This window comes from Neodiprion lecontei, chromosome 6, assembly GCF_021901455.1.
Source record: "Neodiprion lecontei isolate iyNeoLeco1 chromosome 6, iyNeoLeco1.1, whole genome shotgun sequence".
Classification (NCBI taxonomy): domain Eukaryota; kingdom Metazoa; phylum Arthropoda; class Insecta; order Hymenoptera; family Diprionidae; genus Neodiprion; species Neodiprion lecontei.
Window position 1 is genome coordinate 6,382,172 of NC_060265.1, and position 14,848 is coordinate 6,397,019.

The 14,848-nt window shown below is 37.5% G+C and overlaps 3 protein-coding genes across 3 annotated transcripts; 1 reads left to right on the forward strand and 2 right to left on the reverse strand.

Annotated features, from left to right (window-relative positions):
• Positions 1-742: 742 nt before the first annotated feature.
• On the reverse strand, positions 743-4,281 carry LOC107219982 (insulin-like growth factor-binding protein complex acid labile subunit). The gene is made up of 2 exons (XM_046743119.1): positions 3,208-4,281; positions 743-1,865 (listed from the first exon to the last, which is right to left on the reverse strand). The coding sequence occupies exons 1-2, from the start codon at positions 4,237-4,239 to the stop codon at positions 801-803; spliced, it is 2,097 nt and encodes a 698-aa protein (XP_046599075.1). The 5' UTR covers positions 4,240-4,281; the 3' UTR covers positions 743-800.
• A 1,894-nt stretch (positions 4,282-6,175) lies between these two features.
• Positions 6,176-12,999, forward strand: LOC107219987 (apoptosis inhibitor 5). Its single transcript, XM_015658368.2, has 9 exons — positions 6,176-6,574; positions 6,794-6,955; positions 8,772-8,937; positions 9,039-9,199; positions 9,294-9,491; positions 9,572-9,763; positions 9,852-10,235; positions 10,364-10,523; positions 10,775-12,999. Exons 1-9 carry the CDS (start codon positions 6,500-6,502, stop codon positions 10,864-10,866), a joined length of 1,590 nt encoding a protein of 529 aa, XP_015513854.1. The 5' UTR covers positions 6,176-6,499; the 3' UTR covers positions 10,867-12,999.
• On the reverse strand, positions 12,733-14,820 carry LOC107219988 (leucine-rich repeat-containing protein 15). Its single transcript, XM_015658369.2, has one exon. The coding sequence runs from the start codon at positions 14,328-14,330 to the stop codon at positions 13,308-13,310; it is 1,023 nt and encodes a 340-aa protein (XP_015513855.1). The 5' UTR covers positions 14,331-14,820; the 3' UTR covers positions 12,733-13,307.
• Between the last annotated feature and the right edge of the window lie 28 nt (positions 14,821-14,848).

A 14,848-nucleotide genomic window follows, 5' to 3' on the forward strand; every position in this document is an offset into this window, starting at 1 on the left:
AAATTAAAGAAGAAAAAACGTGTGAAGCTACTGACTTAACTTTCGTTATTCTTCAATTACATACTGTAAGCAGCTTTGCTCGCCATTCGTTGCTAAAAAGTCCGTCATCGTGTGAGCCAAGTTGAATAGATTCAATGCTGTTACAGAACAGTATCCTAAATCCGATGGTCTTACATCTCGTCTTCGAAGTATTGATCGATACGTAAGTTTCGAAGATCTTTCGGAAGCGTGTGAATTACACGGACGGTCCGTATATTGATCCGGCGTATATAGGAAATACGTTTTCGGTAGCTTCACTTGTTTTGTACTTGTAATCACTGAACTGTAAGTGCTAGGCTTTGTCCAAAGTGTTTTAACGAAGAAGATTCGATCTATGACATCGATGCGAACACTCGTTAACCGATGGTTTTAATTGCAAATTTAATTGACGGAGAAACTTCAAGTTGGTATCTTTACTTGTGATCAGAGCCCTCCAGAAATTGACTGGAGAACGCTTCGTTTATACTTAGATAAATAGTAAAGTTGTAACTGATGAATATTTTTGTCAGGTTGCGCAATGCGTTGTATCTCAAAGCGAGAGGAAAGATTCTTCTATGATATCGGTAAAACTAACTTGGTGAAAACTGAACGGGAAAATATGAGACGTTCCTGAAACGCACTCGAGACATCATGCGAAAAATAATTTATTCAACGATTTCATAAAGCATATCACATAGTAGTTAATTAATCAGATTTTTTTTTGGCTCATGTCGATCATTTCCGCAGAATAAATCTTCACGTGGAAAGTAGAACGCAATTATTCAGTACCTGAATTGAATTGTCGCAGATCTTGGCAACTGAACTACAACTCGGTCGATTGCAGTTATAGTGTTATTAACCAGGACGACTGACTTCAGGTTCGTTAGTCCAGCGAATAAGCCACTCGGTAGAGTTTGGATTTTATTGTCAGTCAAACTGATGTGAGTCATCGACGAGAGGCCTTGGAATGCGTCAGCTTCTATTACTGAAATCTCGTTGTTATGAAGATACAGATATTCTAAACTACTTAGGCTGATAAAAGTTCCCGATCGAATTGTGGATATTTTGTTGTGGTCGATGGATAACAGGGTCAGTTTCGACAATCCTCTGAATGCCCGTTCATGAACGGTTACTATGTCATTGTGAGAAATGGACAACGAATCAAGTTCAGTCAAACCATTGAAAGTTTCGGCTCGCAGTTTTTTGATGTTGTTCCTGTCTAAGTAAAGATATTTCAATTTCTCGAGACTTTTGAACGAATTGGGAGCGACGGTGGTTATTTCGTTGTCCTCTAGCCCCAGAGAAGTTATCTCCGAAAGGCCGGAAAATGTTATCTGATTTATCGTCGCGATGAAATTCTGATGCAGTTGTAACCTTATTAATCCTGATAGTCCGTTAAAAGTCCCTTCCGATATGTGGGTAATCCCGTTGTTAGCCAAGAACAATCTGTCCAAGTGAGGCAATTCTTGAAACAAGTTGGGAATCAGCGTAACCGCGTTGTTATCAAGGTCCAGATATTTCAGGTTCGGTAGGCCCGAGAACGCGCCATGTTGCAAATTCGAAATTCTATTTCCGGCAGACAAGTGTAGAGTTACTAGCGAGAGATTTTTAAACGCACCAGGATCAATCGACGTCAAATTCAAGTTAAATATTTCCAAACGATCACGGTGCGTTCGTTCCGTTACCTCGGTTAAAACACCTTCGACGGAACTGCACACGGTATAGTCAAACACATTTCTGCACGTTGGTTGCGTCTGAGCAAGCACAACTGCGAGAACGAAGTTCACCGACACTGCACAACGAATCATGACGCGATTCTGTTCTAATATCGTGCTTTGCTGCTCGGACTATTTAAGTCGAACCATATCTAAAGGCTACCTTGAACTTTGCCAGCGTCGTTACGTAGAGTCACGTGTCGATTGATCACGCCGGAGATGATATTTCAGATGATTGTCGAATGCGTAAAACATAATCAAGTTTCCGCGGGGTGTAACCGGCGTATTCACTAAACTTCCTCACGGAAGATTAAATTCTTAGATTCGCGCTTATGGGGCTGCCTGTGATAGTCGTAGTTGATATCCAATCAACAATCCACGAAAACAGCGATCTACTCTGAAAAATTATTCGGTTTCAATTTGATGTCAATCTATCTCTACCTGATGTTAAATTTCTGGAGCAACCATGCAAACAGTACTGTAGTAATTTTTGTTCCAATTCCTTCAGTATACGACGAATTTAACGAGTAAAATGATGTTGCGGACAATCAACTTCGAACAAGTAATAGAATAACTTCATTCCTTTCAGGCCGTCACTCACAACTCTCGTAAGATTTACAATTCACGTAAACGTAAATCCAAGAAATCTCTGCGTCGGGATGATCGATGGTTTGCTCGTCATTCATGATCATTCAGTATCGTTCGCACGTGTATAATATATTCTATAAAAATCCACACCATTTTGGTGTTGATTTTAACTTTTATAGACACCGTGAATTTTCTGACAGTGTATTTGACAATAAAATAAATCTTGTGGAATTTTGTTACCGTAATCATTTTCGGTTTTCTTGTTAGCAACGAACTCATTCAAACTTCTCTTTGCGTAACAGTACTTCAGACTCTTCTCTTTCGCTGAATTCACTTGGCAGCTTTTCCTGTACGGAGAGGGGTGTGTTGAGAATTGGGCGATGTGTTCGAGAGCGGGGATATAATTCACGATTGGAATTGATCGATTAGGCGAAAAATGTAATCTATGTGATGCTTGATTCGTAACAATATCGGAATGAATAGAATATTGTCATTTGAACCGTTTCAGTCACGCAATGATTTAAATATTACCAAGTAGACTTACCTACCTTCATTTTTCAGTCGGGTTTGAGCCAACACAGTGGCCAATTGGAAGTACGCGAGTATCGCACACCGAATCATGGCCACACAATTCTGGTGAATCGATTCTCGTACCTTAACTATTTATACTAATCGTGAGTGTGCCTGTTGCAAGCTGACTACATGAATCTAAACGGGAAAGTACTATACATTCTTGGAACGCAGTAGAGACATTCTACGGAATATTATTTATTCAAAGATTGTGCGAAAGTATATTACATTGTTGTTAATTGAGCGGAATTTTTTATTCACTCATATTCATCATTCCAGTAGACGAAATCTTCATGTGGAAAGTAGCACACAATTATTCGGTGGGTACCGAAAACTGAATTGTCGCAGTACTTGGCAACTGAATTACATTTGGGTCAACTGCAGTTATGGTGTTATTGGACAGATCAACTGACTCCAGGTCTGTGAGTCCAGCGAATAAGCCATTCGGTAGGGTTTTGATTTTATTGTTACTCAAATCGATACTTAACTCCGACGTGAGGCCTTCGAACGCACCAGCTTCTATCACTGAAATCTCGTTATTATAAAGATCCAGAGATTCCAAACTGCTGAGACCAATGAAAGTGCCTGATCGAATTGTAGATATTTTGTTGTGTTGGAGATGTAAGAAGGTCAGTTTAGACAATCCTCTGAATGCCCTTTGATCAATAGTTACTATGTCGTTGTCATTGATGTGCAGAGAACGAAGTTTCGTTAAACCTTTGAGAGTATCGGCTTTTAGTTCTCCTATATTGTTTCTATCTAAGTAAAGATTTTTCAATTTCTTGAGACTTACAAACGATTTCGGGGCAATGGTACTTATTCTGTTGCTCTCTAGCTCCAGAGAAGTTATCTTCGAAAGACCAGAAAATGTTGTTCGATTAATCGTCGCAATCAGATTCTGATGTAGTTGCAACTGTACCAATTCTGATAATCCGTTAAAAGTCCCCTCCGGTATGTATGTAATGTTGTTATTGGCCAAGGACAACCTTTCCAAGTGAGGCAATTCTTGAAACAAGTTGGGAATCAGCGTAACGGCGTTGTTTCCAAGGCGCAGGTCTTTCAGCATCGGCAGGCCCGAGAACGCGCCTGGTTGCAAATTCGAAATTCGATTTCCGGCAAACAGGTGTAGAGTTACTAGCGAGAGATTTTTAAACGCTCCAGGTTCAATCGATATCAAATTGAAATCCAATATTTCCAAACGATTATGGTGCGTTCGTTGCGTTACCTCGGTTAAAACACCTTCGACGGAACTGCACACGGTATAGTCGAACACATTTTTGCACGTCGGCTGCGTCTGAGCAACCACAACTGCCAAAAGAAAGTTCACTAGCACTGCACGACGAATCATGATGCGATTCCTTCTAACGTCTCGCCTTGCTGCTCCGACTATTTAAGTCGAACCATATCTGAAGGATATCTTTGAACTTTACCACCGACATTGCGCAGAGTCGCGCGAGTGATCACGCTGAGGATAATGATTCCGATGACCGCTAAATACGTAAAATATAGTTAAATTCTTGCGAAACATACAAGGTGTATCTACTCGACTCTTTTACAGAAGACGAATCTTTTTGATTGGCAAGTAATCGGACTGGCCTGTGACAACCGTAGTAGATATTCCAATCAACAAATCCCGAAAACCCAAAACTACTCTAAAAAATCTTGCTGCCGAGTTTTATAGACTCTTTTGGTCAATTCTAACACCACTTTTTTGATACTATGATGATTGATGTACAGTTTTAATCGAGGATGTACTTCTTACTCCATTTGTTGGGATTCTGTTATTACTCCATTTCATGTCATACGGTTAAGTATAATCACTTTATGCGATACTCATAGATCTCTGACCCTTCACCTATAACATCTACTTTCGAAATTACGGTCGAAGTTAAACACGTGATCAATGAATATTAATTAATCATTTGCTTAATGCGTAAACAAAATTGACTTCACTGATTAAATCGTATCGTATACTTCATGAAATATATACGTTGCAACAATCTTTGCAGTAATTACAAAAAATAGATTGTTAAAGTTTATTTTCACTGATTAAAATTTTGGGAGGATTCACTATTTATCCTCGATATATTTGTTTGGCAGCATGATTTACTTTCACAGTAATCACCGGAATGTAATCAAGATTCAGTTGCGATCAGTATCATAATATTACAATTTGAATTTCATCTGCCATTTGAAATGGTACGTTTCAGCTTTGTGATGAGAAGCCAAAAAACTTTTTTACTATTTTAGATAATTTTAATTTCTAGAACTTGATTGATAACGTATTTTAATTTTCCTTCATCGAGTCGTAACCCAGGGACTATTCAAATCTAAAATTTTTGATATACTGGATATTGCCATTGATTTAAGCCTGTACTCCTTGTTAAGGCAATAATACTTGAAATCATTTGGAATGGCTGAAAACGAGCTGAAAGAATTTGAAATTTCATTAGACGTTTTAAAATTACTGAAGACCCAATCACGTGAATCGCACGAAATTAAATATAAGTTTACAGGATCGTTCAGAACCATTCTACGGATAAAAATTAAAAAAATAGAGCAGCAAGTAACCGACAAGATGCATCCCGCGATTTTGGCATAGTCAACTGATATACCGATATCAGTTCCTTGTTCGTTTACATTTCCAATTCTAAACAAAGATATAGAATATCTAGAGTTACCGACAAAGCGCTTACCAACGTTTTCCCTAGCCGACAAACACTGTCAAATTGACACGATTACCGACTAGCACTTTGCCAATTAAGCCTTCCAAAATGTACTACTGGAGTTAGCAGCTACCCGTACCTTCAACCTCGCGAAATCTGTGACCGTAGTGACGAGAGAGCGAGATATATATCCTCGGGTCAGCCAGGATACTCCGTCTCTGTCACCCTGCCCTTGATTGGCTGAGAGGAAACGTATCGACCAGCCAATTAAGTTGTAGAGCAGAGGGAGTACGAGTACGAGCATAAGTACATGGCATAAGTGCTCCACCTCACTTTTCTGCCACACTTTCTGCACACGCGAGGCTACTCCCATCGTTGACTGATGAATTTGGTTGAAATGAATTTGCATAGTTGGAAAGTATACGGCGTCCTTACGAGGTTGTATGAAGATTTCAGTCTGTGCCCGTTCGTCGTTCCGTTTCCATAATAATATTCGACTCTGCATTATCTGGGTACACGCGGTGAGCGATGGTAATACCGGTTCTTGTCGCCTCTACTTACCGACCGATTGCCGGATTGAGTTGCGCGCGGAGGGGAGGACTCAGCTTGACGGTGAAATTTATCTAGTCCACTTTCGATTACGAAAATTCTCATAAGGCTAGCAGTCTTCGTATATCTTCGGTCAACCCCGGTAGCCTCCTCTTAACGTCAAGCGTACGCATTTCCGCCGGAAATTGTTTCGGGTCGTCACGTATGTTGAGTTTACCTTCTCAATTTTCACCCAGTTGTTGTCGCCTGGCGGCCATTGGTGTGAGTTGAGTTCATTCTTGGCGTGGCGTTAAACCGGTTGGACGTGGACGAATTTACGGTGTAATTTATAGTCCCACGAATCTGGTCAAGTTTTATTTCATCAGATTGAAAGGATTTTACTCACCCGTTACGATGAGTACCGACAGCATTGAGAAGTTGTATAAAAATTTTGGCATACTAGCTGACGCCAAGGATAAATTAGCCGAGGTTCGTAATTTCTACCGTTGGCTTGGTTATACTTCCCTCGAATTTCACGTCTTGATTCACATTATTTTTGCTGAATTATTCTTGCTATCTGGATACGAAATGTTGAAGATCCAATTAGCTCGCAAAATTGAAATTATACAGATTATTGGTGACTTGCAAAACCTTTCTCATAGTTCCCTCTGTGTAAAATTAATTTACGTTATTTTAATAAATTTCTAGCATGAAAAGGAGTACATGGAAATTCTCACCGCGGTGAAGGGAACGACGAAAGAAAAGCGCCTTGCTTCGCAATTCATCGCCAGATTTTTCAAACACTTCCCTAAACTCGCAGATCAGGCAATCGATGCTCATCTTGATCTCTGCGAAGATGAAGACATTGCTGTAAGTACCTTGTTAGCAGTAACGATTACCATGTTACCTATTCTGTAAAATATACATTTCATTTCCCATCACTAACGAAACCACATATGATAATTATGTAAACCTCAATCAACTATTCATTTTATTTAGTCAGCGTAGTTGTACAGTTGTAATGTGTAACTTTGTTTTGTACATTTATGGAGAACAAACAATGTGCGCAAATATTTTTTTAGTATCGCGCCTCACTCTGACTATTTGTATTTCCGTTGGTAATTCAACTGTTGCACCTGAAGCGAAAGTTACACGTATTGATTAAACAATCAAAAAACCATATGCATATACAGCTACGGAATTTATTTAACTTAAACAGTGTATATGTTGGTTTTTGTTTGTCAGCCAGATGTTCCCCCAGTCTTGTTCTGATTAACTATCGCCTATCGCTTATTAATAATATTTCCCATTCCTTATTGTAATCCTTACAGCCTCCTTCCTGTCTATATTTCTCCATATTCATTTAGACTCTAATTGCTCTAACCAGTCGGGATTGCACTTATTCAGATGCACATGTTCTCCAATTATCGTGAATTTCTGCATCTATCCCTATGGATTCACACCTATTGTCTGAATGATTTTTATTTCATCTTTCATGAAGTGCATTTCCATTCAATTTTTTATCAAGCAAACACTTCTGCTGCTACATTCAACAAGTCAAGTTTAGTTCCTCCGTCCAAATCTGCCTTCCAATAATTATCGTTGAAGTCATTAAATCTCTTTTGCCCAAATTGAATTCATACTCTTCAACTTGATCATGAACAATAAACTCGTTTCATTGTATATTATATATTAAACCGTTTATCCTCTTTAAAACAAATTCCTCTCACCATTCCCTGTTTTTGATATTGAAAGTAGTGATATGTAAATACATGTAATCAACGAGTTTGAACCCAAAAGTAATCCCATCTGCATCGCAGTTGGGTATGGATATAATTTTGAAGAAAGATGTGGTAACCATATATCTTACAACAGACTTAAAACTGATACAAGTCTGTTACCAGAAAATTTATTTACGAAATTCGTAGCTGTTTGGCTATTTTGTGTTTCATTGTTATATTACGTTGATGTGGACTGTGAAAGTCAAATTCATGAAAGTCTTTTCATCTCTTAGATGTTGTTTACTACTGATTACTGCAGTGAAGCATCATGAAATTGGCTCTGGCACAATCACTTTTCTTAATAATCTGATGGTATATCTGCACTGATCCTGAACTTTGTCACTTTTATGACAAAAACAACAAAAACATAATGAGGCCAACATGGCTTACGTGAAACATGTCTCATTCTAGAAAATCAAAATACACTGCATAAACAATAACAATATTTCAAGGTATTATGATGTGTAAGGAATTTCAGCAGTTAGTGAAATCTACAGGCTTATCCATTTATTAAAGCTTTTGAAGATGCCAAAATAGCATCAGGCTCAATTGAAATTGGCTATAGCAATTGTACAGATACAATGACGTTGCCATTGACGATCAATAATTATTGATCATACGTACCGATATTTTTGGTGGCAGCATCAGAGTTAGTCCAAAAGCTCCCAAAAGATGACTTATAAAAATTAGTTGTAATCAATGACAAATCGATTCTGTTTATGTTTAATAACGATTCAGTTTTCCCAACATTACTGTTTTACCATCTCTCCTTTATCACTTCGTACCGATGGATTTTGTAATTAAAACATTGTCAGTAAGATTGAATATAGATCTTTCAATATTTCTCTACAATTTTCAAGTTTACCTTCGCGTAAAGATCCATCACAATCGTGTCGACTTTACAGATTAGGAAGCAAGCGATTAAAGACCTGCCGTCATTGTGCAAAGAGAACAAAGAACATACAGCGCGGATTGCTGATATATTGGCGCAATTGTTATTAGCGCAAGATCCATCAGAATTGGCTGTGGTTCAAAACAGTATTATGTCGCTAATAAAAAATGATCCTAAAGGTAAGTGTACCACCAAATACTTCAAGTTCATAGGCAAAGAGAGAAATACATTCGACATGCTAAGTTTCGATTTTTAACTAAGGCATTGTTCACATCTACAGGTGCTATCAGTGGATTTTTCAGTCAGATTCTGAACGGCGATGATGGAGCTCGAGAACGTTGCATCAAATTTTTAGCTACCAAACTAAAGGCTGTTGGCCATGATATCATAACTAAAGAACCAGAAGATTTGCTGATTGTTGAGTGCAAGAAAGTATTACAGGTGAAAAATTCAGTTCTTTCCTTTTACAATATCTCTTTTTTTCTTTGGGGTTTTCCAGTAAATTTTATTGCAATTGAATATCAATTTTCCGCAGGATGTCACAGCTGATGAATTTCACTCCATTATGGAAGTACTCGCATGGACCAGACTGGGATCTACAGTTACTGGACAACAGGAGTTGATTGATATTATTGTTGAACAAGCTGAGCTTTCAATTCCCTTTAAGCACACCAACGAAGAACAGTGGAGTCGACTTGTGCAATGCATTAAACATGCCCTACCATTTTTCAATGTGTGTGAAGCTCTTGTTGTTTATCAGACATCAATGTCATTTCAATTGCTAGCTATAACTATACTGTTATCTGTTTTCAGTCGCAAGTTGACTCGTCCAGATTTGTTTGTTACATATGCGTTCAAGTCTTACCCCATTTGTCTTTAATCACGGGACCTGAAGGCAGAGATCCACAATTGGAACTTTTAAAACTTCTTGCTGAACTAACTACTTACTGTGGAACGATCGAGAAACCTGAAGAGAAAGTACAGCAGATATACAATGCCCTTGTTGTAAGTATTTTACTAACAAATATGATGATGTGAATACTCTGAAAATATTGGGTGCTTCTTATTTATGACTTATGTATGTTACCAACAGACGTACATGCCTCTACCTCCAGAAACCGATTTGCCGGAGCTACCAAAGCTCCAATTTAGCCACGTTGAGTGTCTGATGTATACTTTTCACAAACTTGGCAAGCAAGTCCCAGAATTTTTGACCCGTGATGCGGATCAACTGAAAGAGTTCAGACTGAGGTTACAATATTTTGCAAGGGGGATACAGGGTTACATAAAGAAGCTCAGAGAAGCTATAAGTGGAAAAAGTGAAGAACAGTTGAAATCTGACGAAAATCAAATGAAAGTTGTTGCACTTAAAACAACCAACAATATCAACACTTTAATCAAAGACCTATTTCATTCACCACCGAGCTACAAAAGCATTATACATCTTTCATGGAAACCCTCTACAACTGACAAAAAGGTAAGAAACATAAACCTATAATCTGTGATCTAACAAATTAGTTACTACTTCTGTATGATGACATAATTACAAATCCAAAATTAAAACAAACCGCAAAATCGTTAATTTAATTTTCGATCTCATTTCAGACTGATAAAGCATCACCGGGACAAAAGAGACACACACCGATTACATTTGGTAACGATAATGCACCGAACAAACGGAGCAAAGACGACAATAAAGGAAACAAACGAGAAATTTACACACCTCCCAGTGGCAAATACAGCTCTAACATTTCTTCAAATTATGGTGAGTATGTTCAAAGAATTGATGTACTTTCTGATGTCGTTTGATTGAAAAATGTAGCCAAACGTGACAGTGGTTGGAAATGTTGTTCACCAATTGTGTTGAAAAGTGTGAAAAAACTCAAAATCGTGAATGCCTTAAGAGGTCAGGAAACTTTGGAGTTACTGGAAAAGTATTATCATAAATTCTAGTTATTTTACCTAGAATAACGTGTTGTAAACTTGTTACCTAATTTTATACGGTCTGCTTATCAGGAAATCGCGGAAGATTCAGGGGAAATCGATCTGGCGGACGTGGTGGAGGATACAGAGCACGTGGTCGCGGATGGCGAAGGAGTGCTTACTAAATTTGATCCTATGCAAATGACGTAAAATAAGCAATGAGTCCGTACGAGGTGTGGAAAATATTCATGCAAAGACTAAAACAAATTACGAGCTATAAAATTCGCCTAAAGGATTTTGAGGAGTCAAAAATGCGATGTGAGAAGCATATGCGAATGAAGATTATTTGTAAAAAAGAAGCTGTACCATTACTACCACGAGTTGGTGTACGATGTGGCAGCTTTAACGTATTAATGTGTTGGAGTGTTTTCAAGTGTCAATCTTATCTGAATTGACATACTACAAATGAAGGAAAGACTCAAGAAGTTGATCGAGACATAAAAACCGAAACAGTTTGTGTCGATCTGTTGTGTTTTGCACTCAAAGTGGTTAATTTTGTTTGCAAATCCATGTCCAGTCAGGTATTGATTCATCTTAATTAATATGCCTCGGATCAGGGAAAAACAAAAATACTGATGGAAAAAAGGATCAAAGTGACGTGATTTGTGCCCATTCGTTATATTTGGTACTCGTGGTGTTCAAAGTTCTAATTTTGATGTCTAATTTTTATGACCGTAATGTTAAACGATGGTTAAACATTCAAAATTGAAGCAGCCAATATCCAGTTAATTTGACCGACAATGAGGTCAACTTTGTACTTTATGTACAAAGGTGAATGAAGAACGCAACAAGAAGCTTTTAGAAGCTAAGAAAATATATGAATCGAGAGATTACATATGGGCATCAGCAGGTCAAGAAAGAAGAATTCTACTCCTAGTACCTTTGTTGGTAACGATATGCAGATTGAAAATTTCGTGCTCCCGAGGTCATAAATAAGCTACCTGCCGATTCTCGTCAAATGCAAAACCGCCACTGGTCTGCTGGAGGATTTTAATTCGCTCATCAATCAGCAATCTATGTCAAACTTATGTTCTGCAACTTACAATGATTTCCACCCTGCCTTTCCCTTTGTAGAATTTTGATCCCTATCCTTTTCTCCCTTCATTAGTAGTTGGGTTTTTACAGTTGCGGAAAGTCAAGAAAGCTGCAGCCACAAGTTGGAGGATTTTTTATAGCCAAAGACATACTTGAATCGATAAATACTCTCTGCTTTCCTATAAATTACACTTCTGCTCATTACATATACTCGTATTCGTGTTTTGAATTTTTTCGACGAAATTGTTATACCATATTACGTTTGAATATTTATTTTTATTATTTTTTTCTTTTAATAAACGGTATAAAATATTTTCTCTTCATGTTCAATTTTCTATCACATTACCTTTTATTGTACTGATCTTTAACGACCGCTGATTCAATTTTTTCACTACTTGCTGATTGAATGTCTGGATGATTCAGTTTTGGTTATATGTAACCAAGTATTTCTTTGGCTGCTGTCATCTCATGATTTATTTTCATTGAGGTTTCAGGTACCAAAACGAAACTGCAAACGAGGGTAAGCTGCGCTGCGAGAGAAGAAAGAGAAATTGCTAAATTTATCTGTTTCAGGTGCCTGCAGCCCGGGTTCCTTTCAGTGGTATCAGAAGCTATAAACTAATGAAATTCATTCTTTCAGGTAAACGAGTCCCAGGAATATAATGTTTAGGTAGTTTGATATGTGTTGTATATGATGGTAGCTGTTGAATAAGGTGAGTCAATAATTGCAATTCTTCATCGCCCTGCTTCCCTATCCCATTATCAAATGAAAAGTTTCATGTTATCTGTAGTTTTGTGAATATATCTTTATTATTATCCTAATAAAAACGATTTTTATTATTCATCAATAACTGTTATTTCACTTTTTTACTTTTTCCATTTACAAGAAAAATTGAGTTGAAAATAAGTGATAGACGATAGTATTACGGAATAAGGTGAAGAACATACTATATTCATATTTTATTATTGACATTTATTTTGATTAATGATACATTAATAGACCATCACTACATCGTGGAGAAACAATAATTATTTCATTTAACTAAGGCAATAAATTAAGCTACAAAACCGTATAGCAAACAATCTTCAAGGGCTAATTGTCAGCATCACCACTTATAACAAAACTAAAATCTAGACATCAAGTGCAGTTTCTATTAATTTTAGTTAAACTTTTATCAGCTAGGTATCAATCTTGCTGGCAGATTATTTAGTAGGGTGTGTATTACGTTCTTAAAAAAGTAGTTTCTTTGAGCTACGACACGTGGCGAAGCGTGCAATATTTTGCTACTAAATAGACCACCTGGACAGCTACTATTGGTAGAAATTTTTGTTATCGTAACATTGACGAATCTTCTCTATTAAATAATCACTGAAATCTTGTCTATTCTATCTTGTAGTTGATATCAGAAATAATGTAGTTGCTCTGGAAATACAAATTTGTCGCTGCTGCTGCTCGAGTCTTAAGTTAACTTCTGTCATGTCCGTATTTGTAGCAAGTTTGCAATTTATCTTCAAGGTATCCGCTAGTATCTTATTCAGTGTAATAAACTGTACTGGAACTTGGCAGCTGAACACTAGTTTTATCAATTTGAGTCAAAGTGTTATTTGCCATGTAAATTAAATTGATCTGAGTTAGTCCAGCGAATACATTATTTGGGAGAGTGTGAATTCTGTTATTGGACAAAAATATTTCTTCAACCAAGACGAGGCCCTCAAATGCAGCGGGCTGAATCTCAGAAATTTCGTTGTGCTCAAGATGTAAGATCTTCAAATCACTCAGGCCTTTAAAAGCACGGGAATGGATGGTTGCAATTTTGTTGTGATTTGCATACAATCTCTTCAACTCCGGCAATCTTCCAAATGTCTCTTGCGGAAGTGACGTTAGGCTGTTATCGTTAACATATAAAGTTTCAAGCTTCGTTAAACCGGTGAAAGTGTTGGGTTTTATTTCTGTTATTTTGTTGTAGTCCAAATGAAGACGGTTTAATTCCTTGAGATTTGCAAAAGACCCTGAAGCAACGGTAGCTATTTTGTTATTATCTAGCCACAAATACAACAGCTGTGGGAGTCCAGTAAACATGTTTGGCTTTATCTCCGGAATATCGTTTTGGTTGAGATAGAGCCACATTACTTTCGATAGTCCGGTAAACGTCCCTGCCGGTATATTGTTGATCTTGTTATAAATCAAGGACAATGACTCTAGCTGAGATAGTTCTTGAAATAGATTAGGAATCAGGGTGACAACATTGTTATCCAAATGGAGGCGGGTCAATTTTGGTAGGCCGGTAAATGCTCCGGACTGTAGAATTGAGATGTGGTTTCCTTGATACAAATATAAATTTGTTATCGTCAGGTCTTTGAAGGCGCCGGGCTTGATTGACAGCAAATTTAAATCACTGATTTCCAATCTGTCTTCGTTCCTCTGCTGTGTAACACTACTTAAAACACCTCGAAAATGACACACAGTAAAGCCATCGTGACTCGTGCATGTCTGCTCTGTTTCAGCTGTTACGAGAGCCACAAGAACGTGGACCAGCAACGCGTAACGTAACATGACTAAACTCTGTACTGTTCATTTGCATAACAGCAGACAATTTATATTGGCTCATCTTTAAGTTATCGTTTGAACTTTGCTACTGTTATCAGACAGTGTGAACTCAGTTGTTGTGGAGTTTATTACCAGGAGAAGTGTATTTTTAACGTAAAATGTACTGGAAATATAAGATAAATCAAACGTGCAATAGATATATTTCAAAGAATTGTGACGCGTTAGGAATTTCGAGAAATGATTATACATGAATGTTCCTTACTTTTAAAAAACAGTTCCAGGTATTTATGAGATGCAGAAAGGTTTTTAACACTTTTTTTTTACAAATCGTTACATAATAAATGTTTCGAAATACTTTGTCCCCATGTCTCGATCAAGTATTTCTTTGAGTATCGTTATCTACTAATTTATATCAACTGATTCATTACATAGCATTATGAAACCGTTCAAGAACGTGGGGCTGTTCGGCTCAAAATTGTTTTGAACTGTCCCGTTTTTCTACACTCAGCTACAGGTTTCCATGT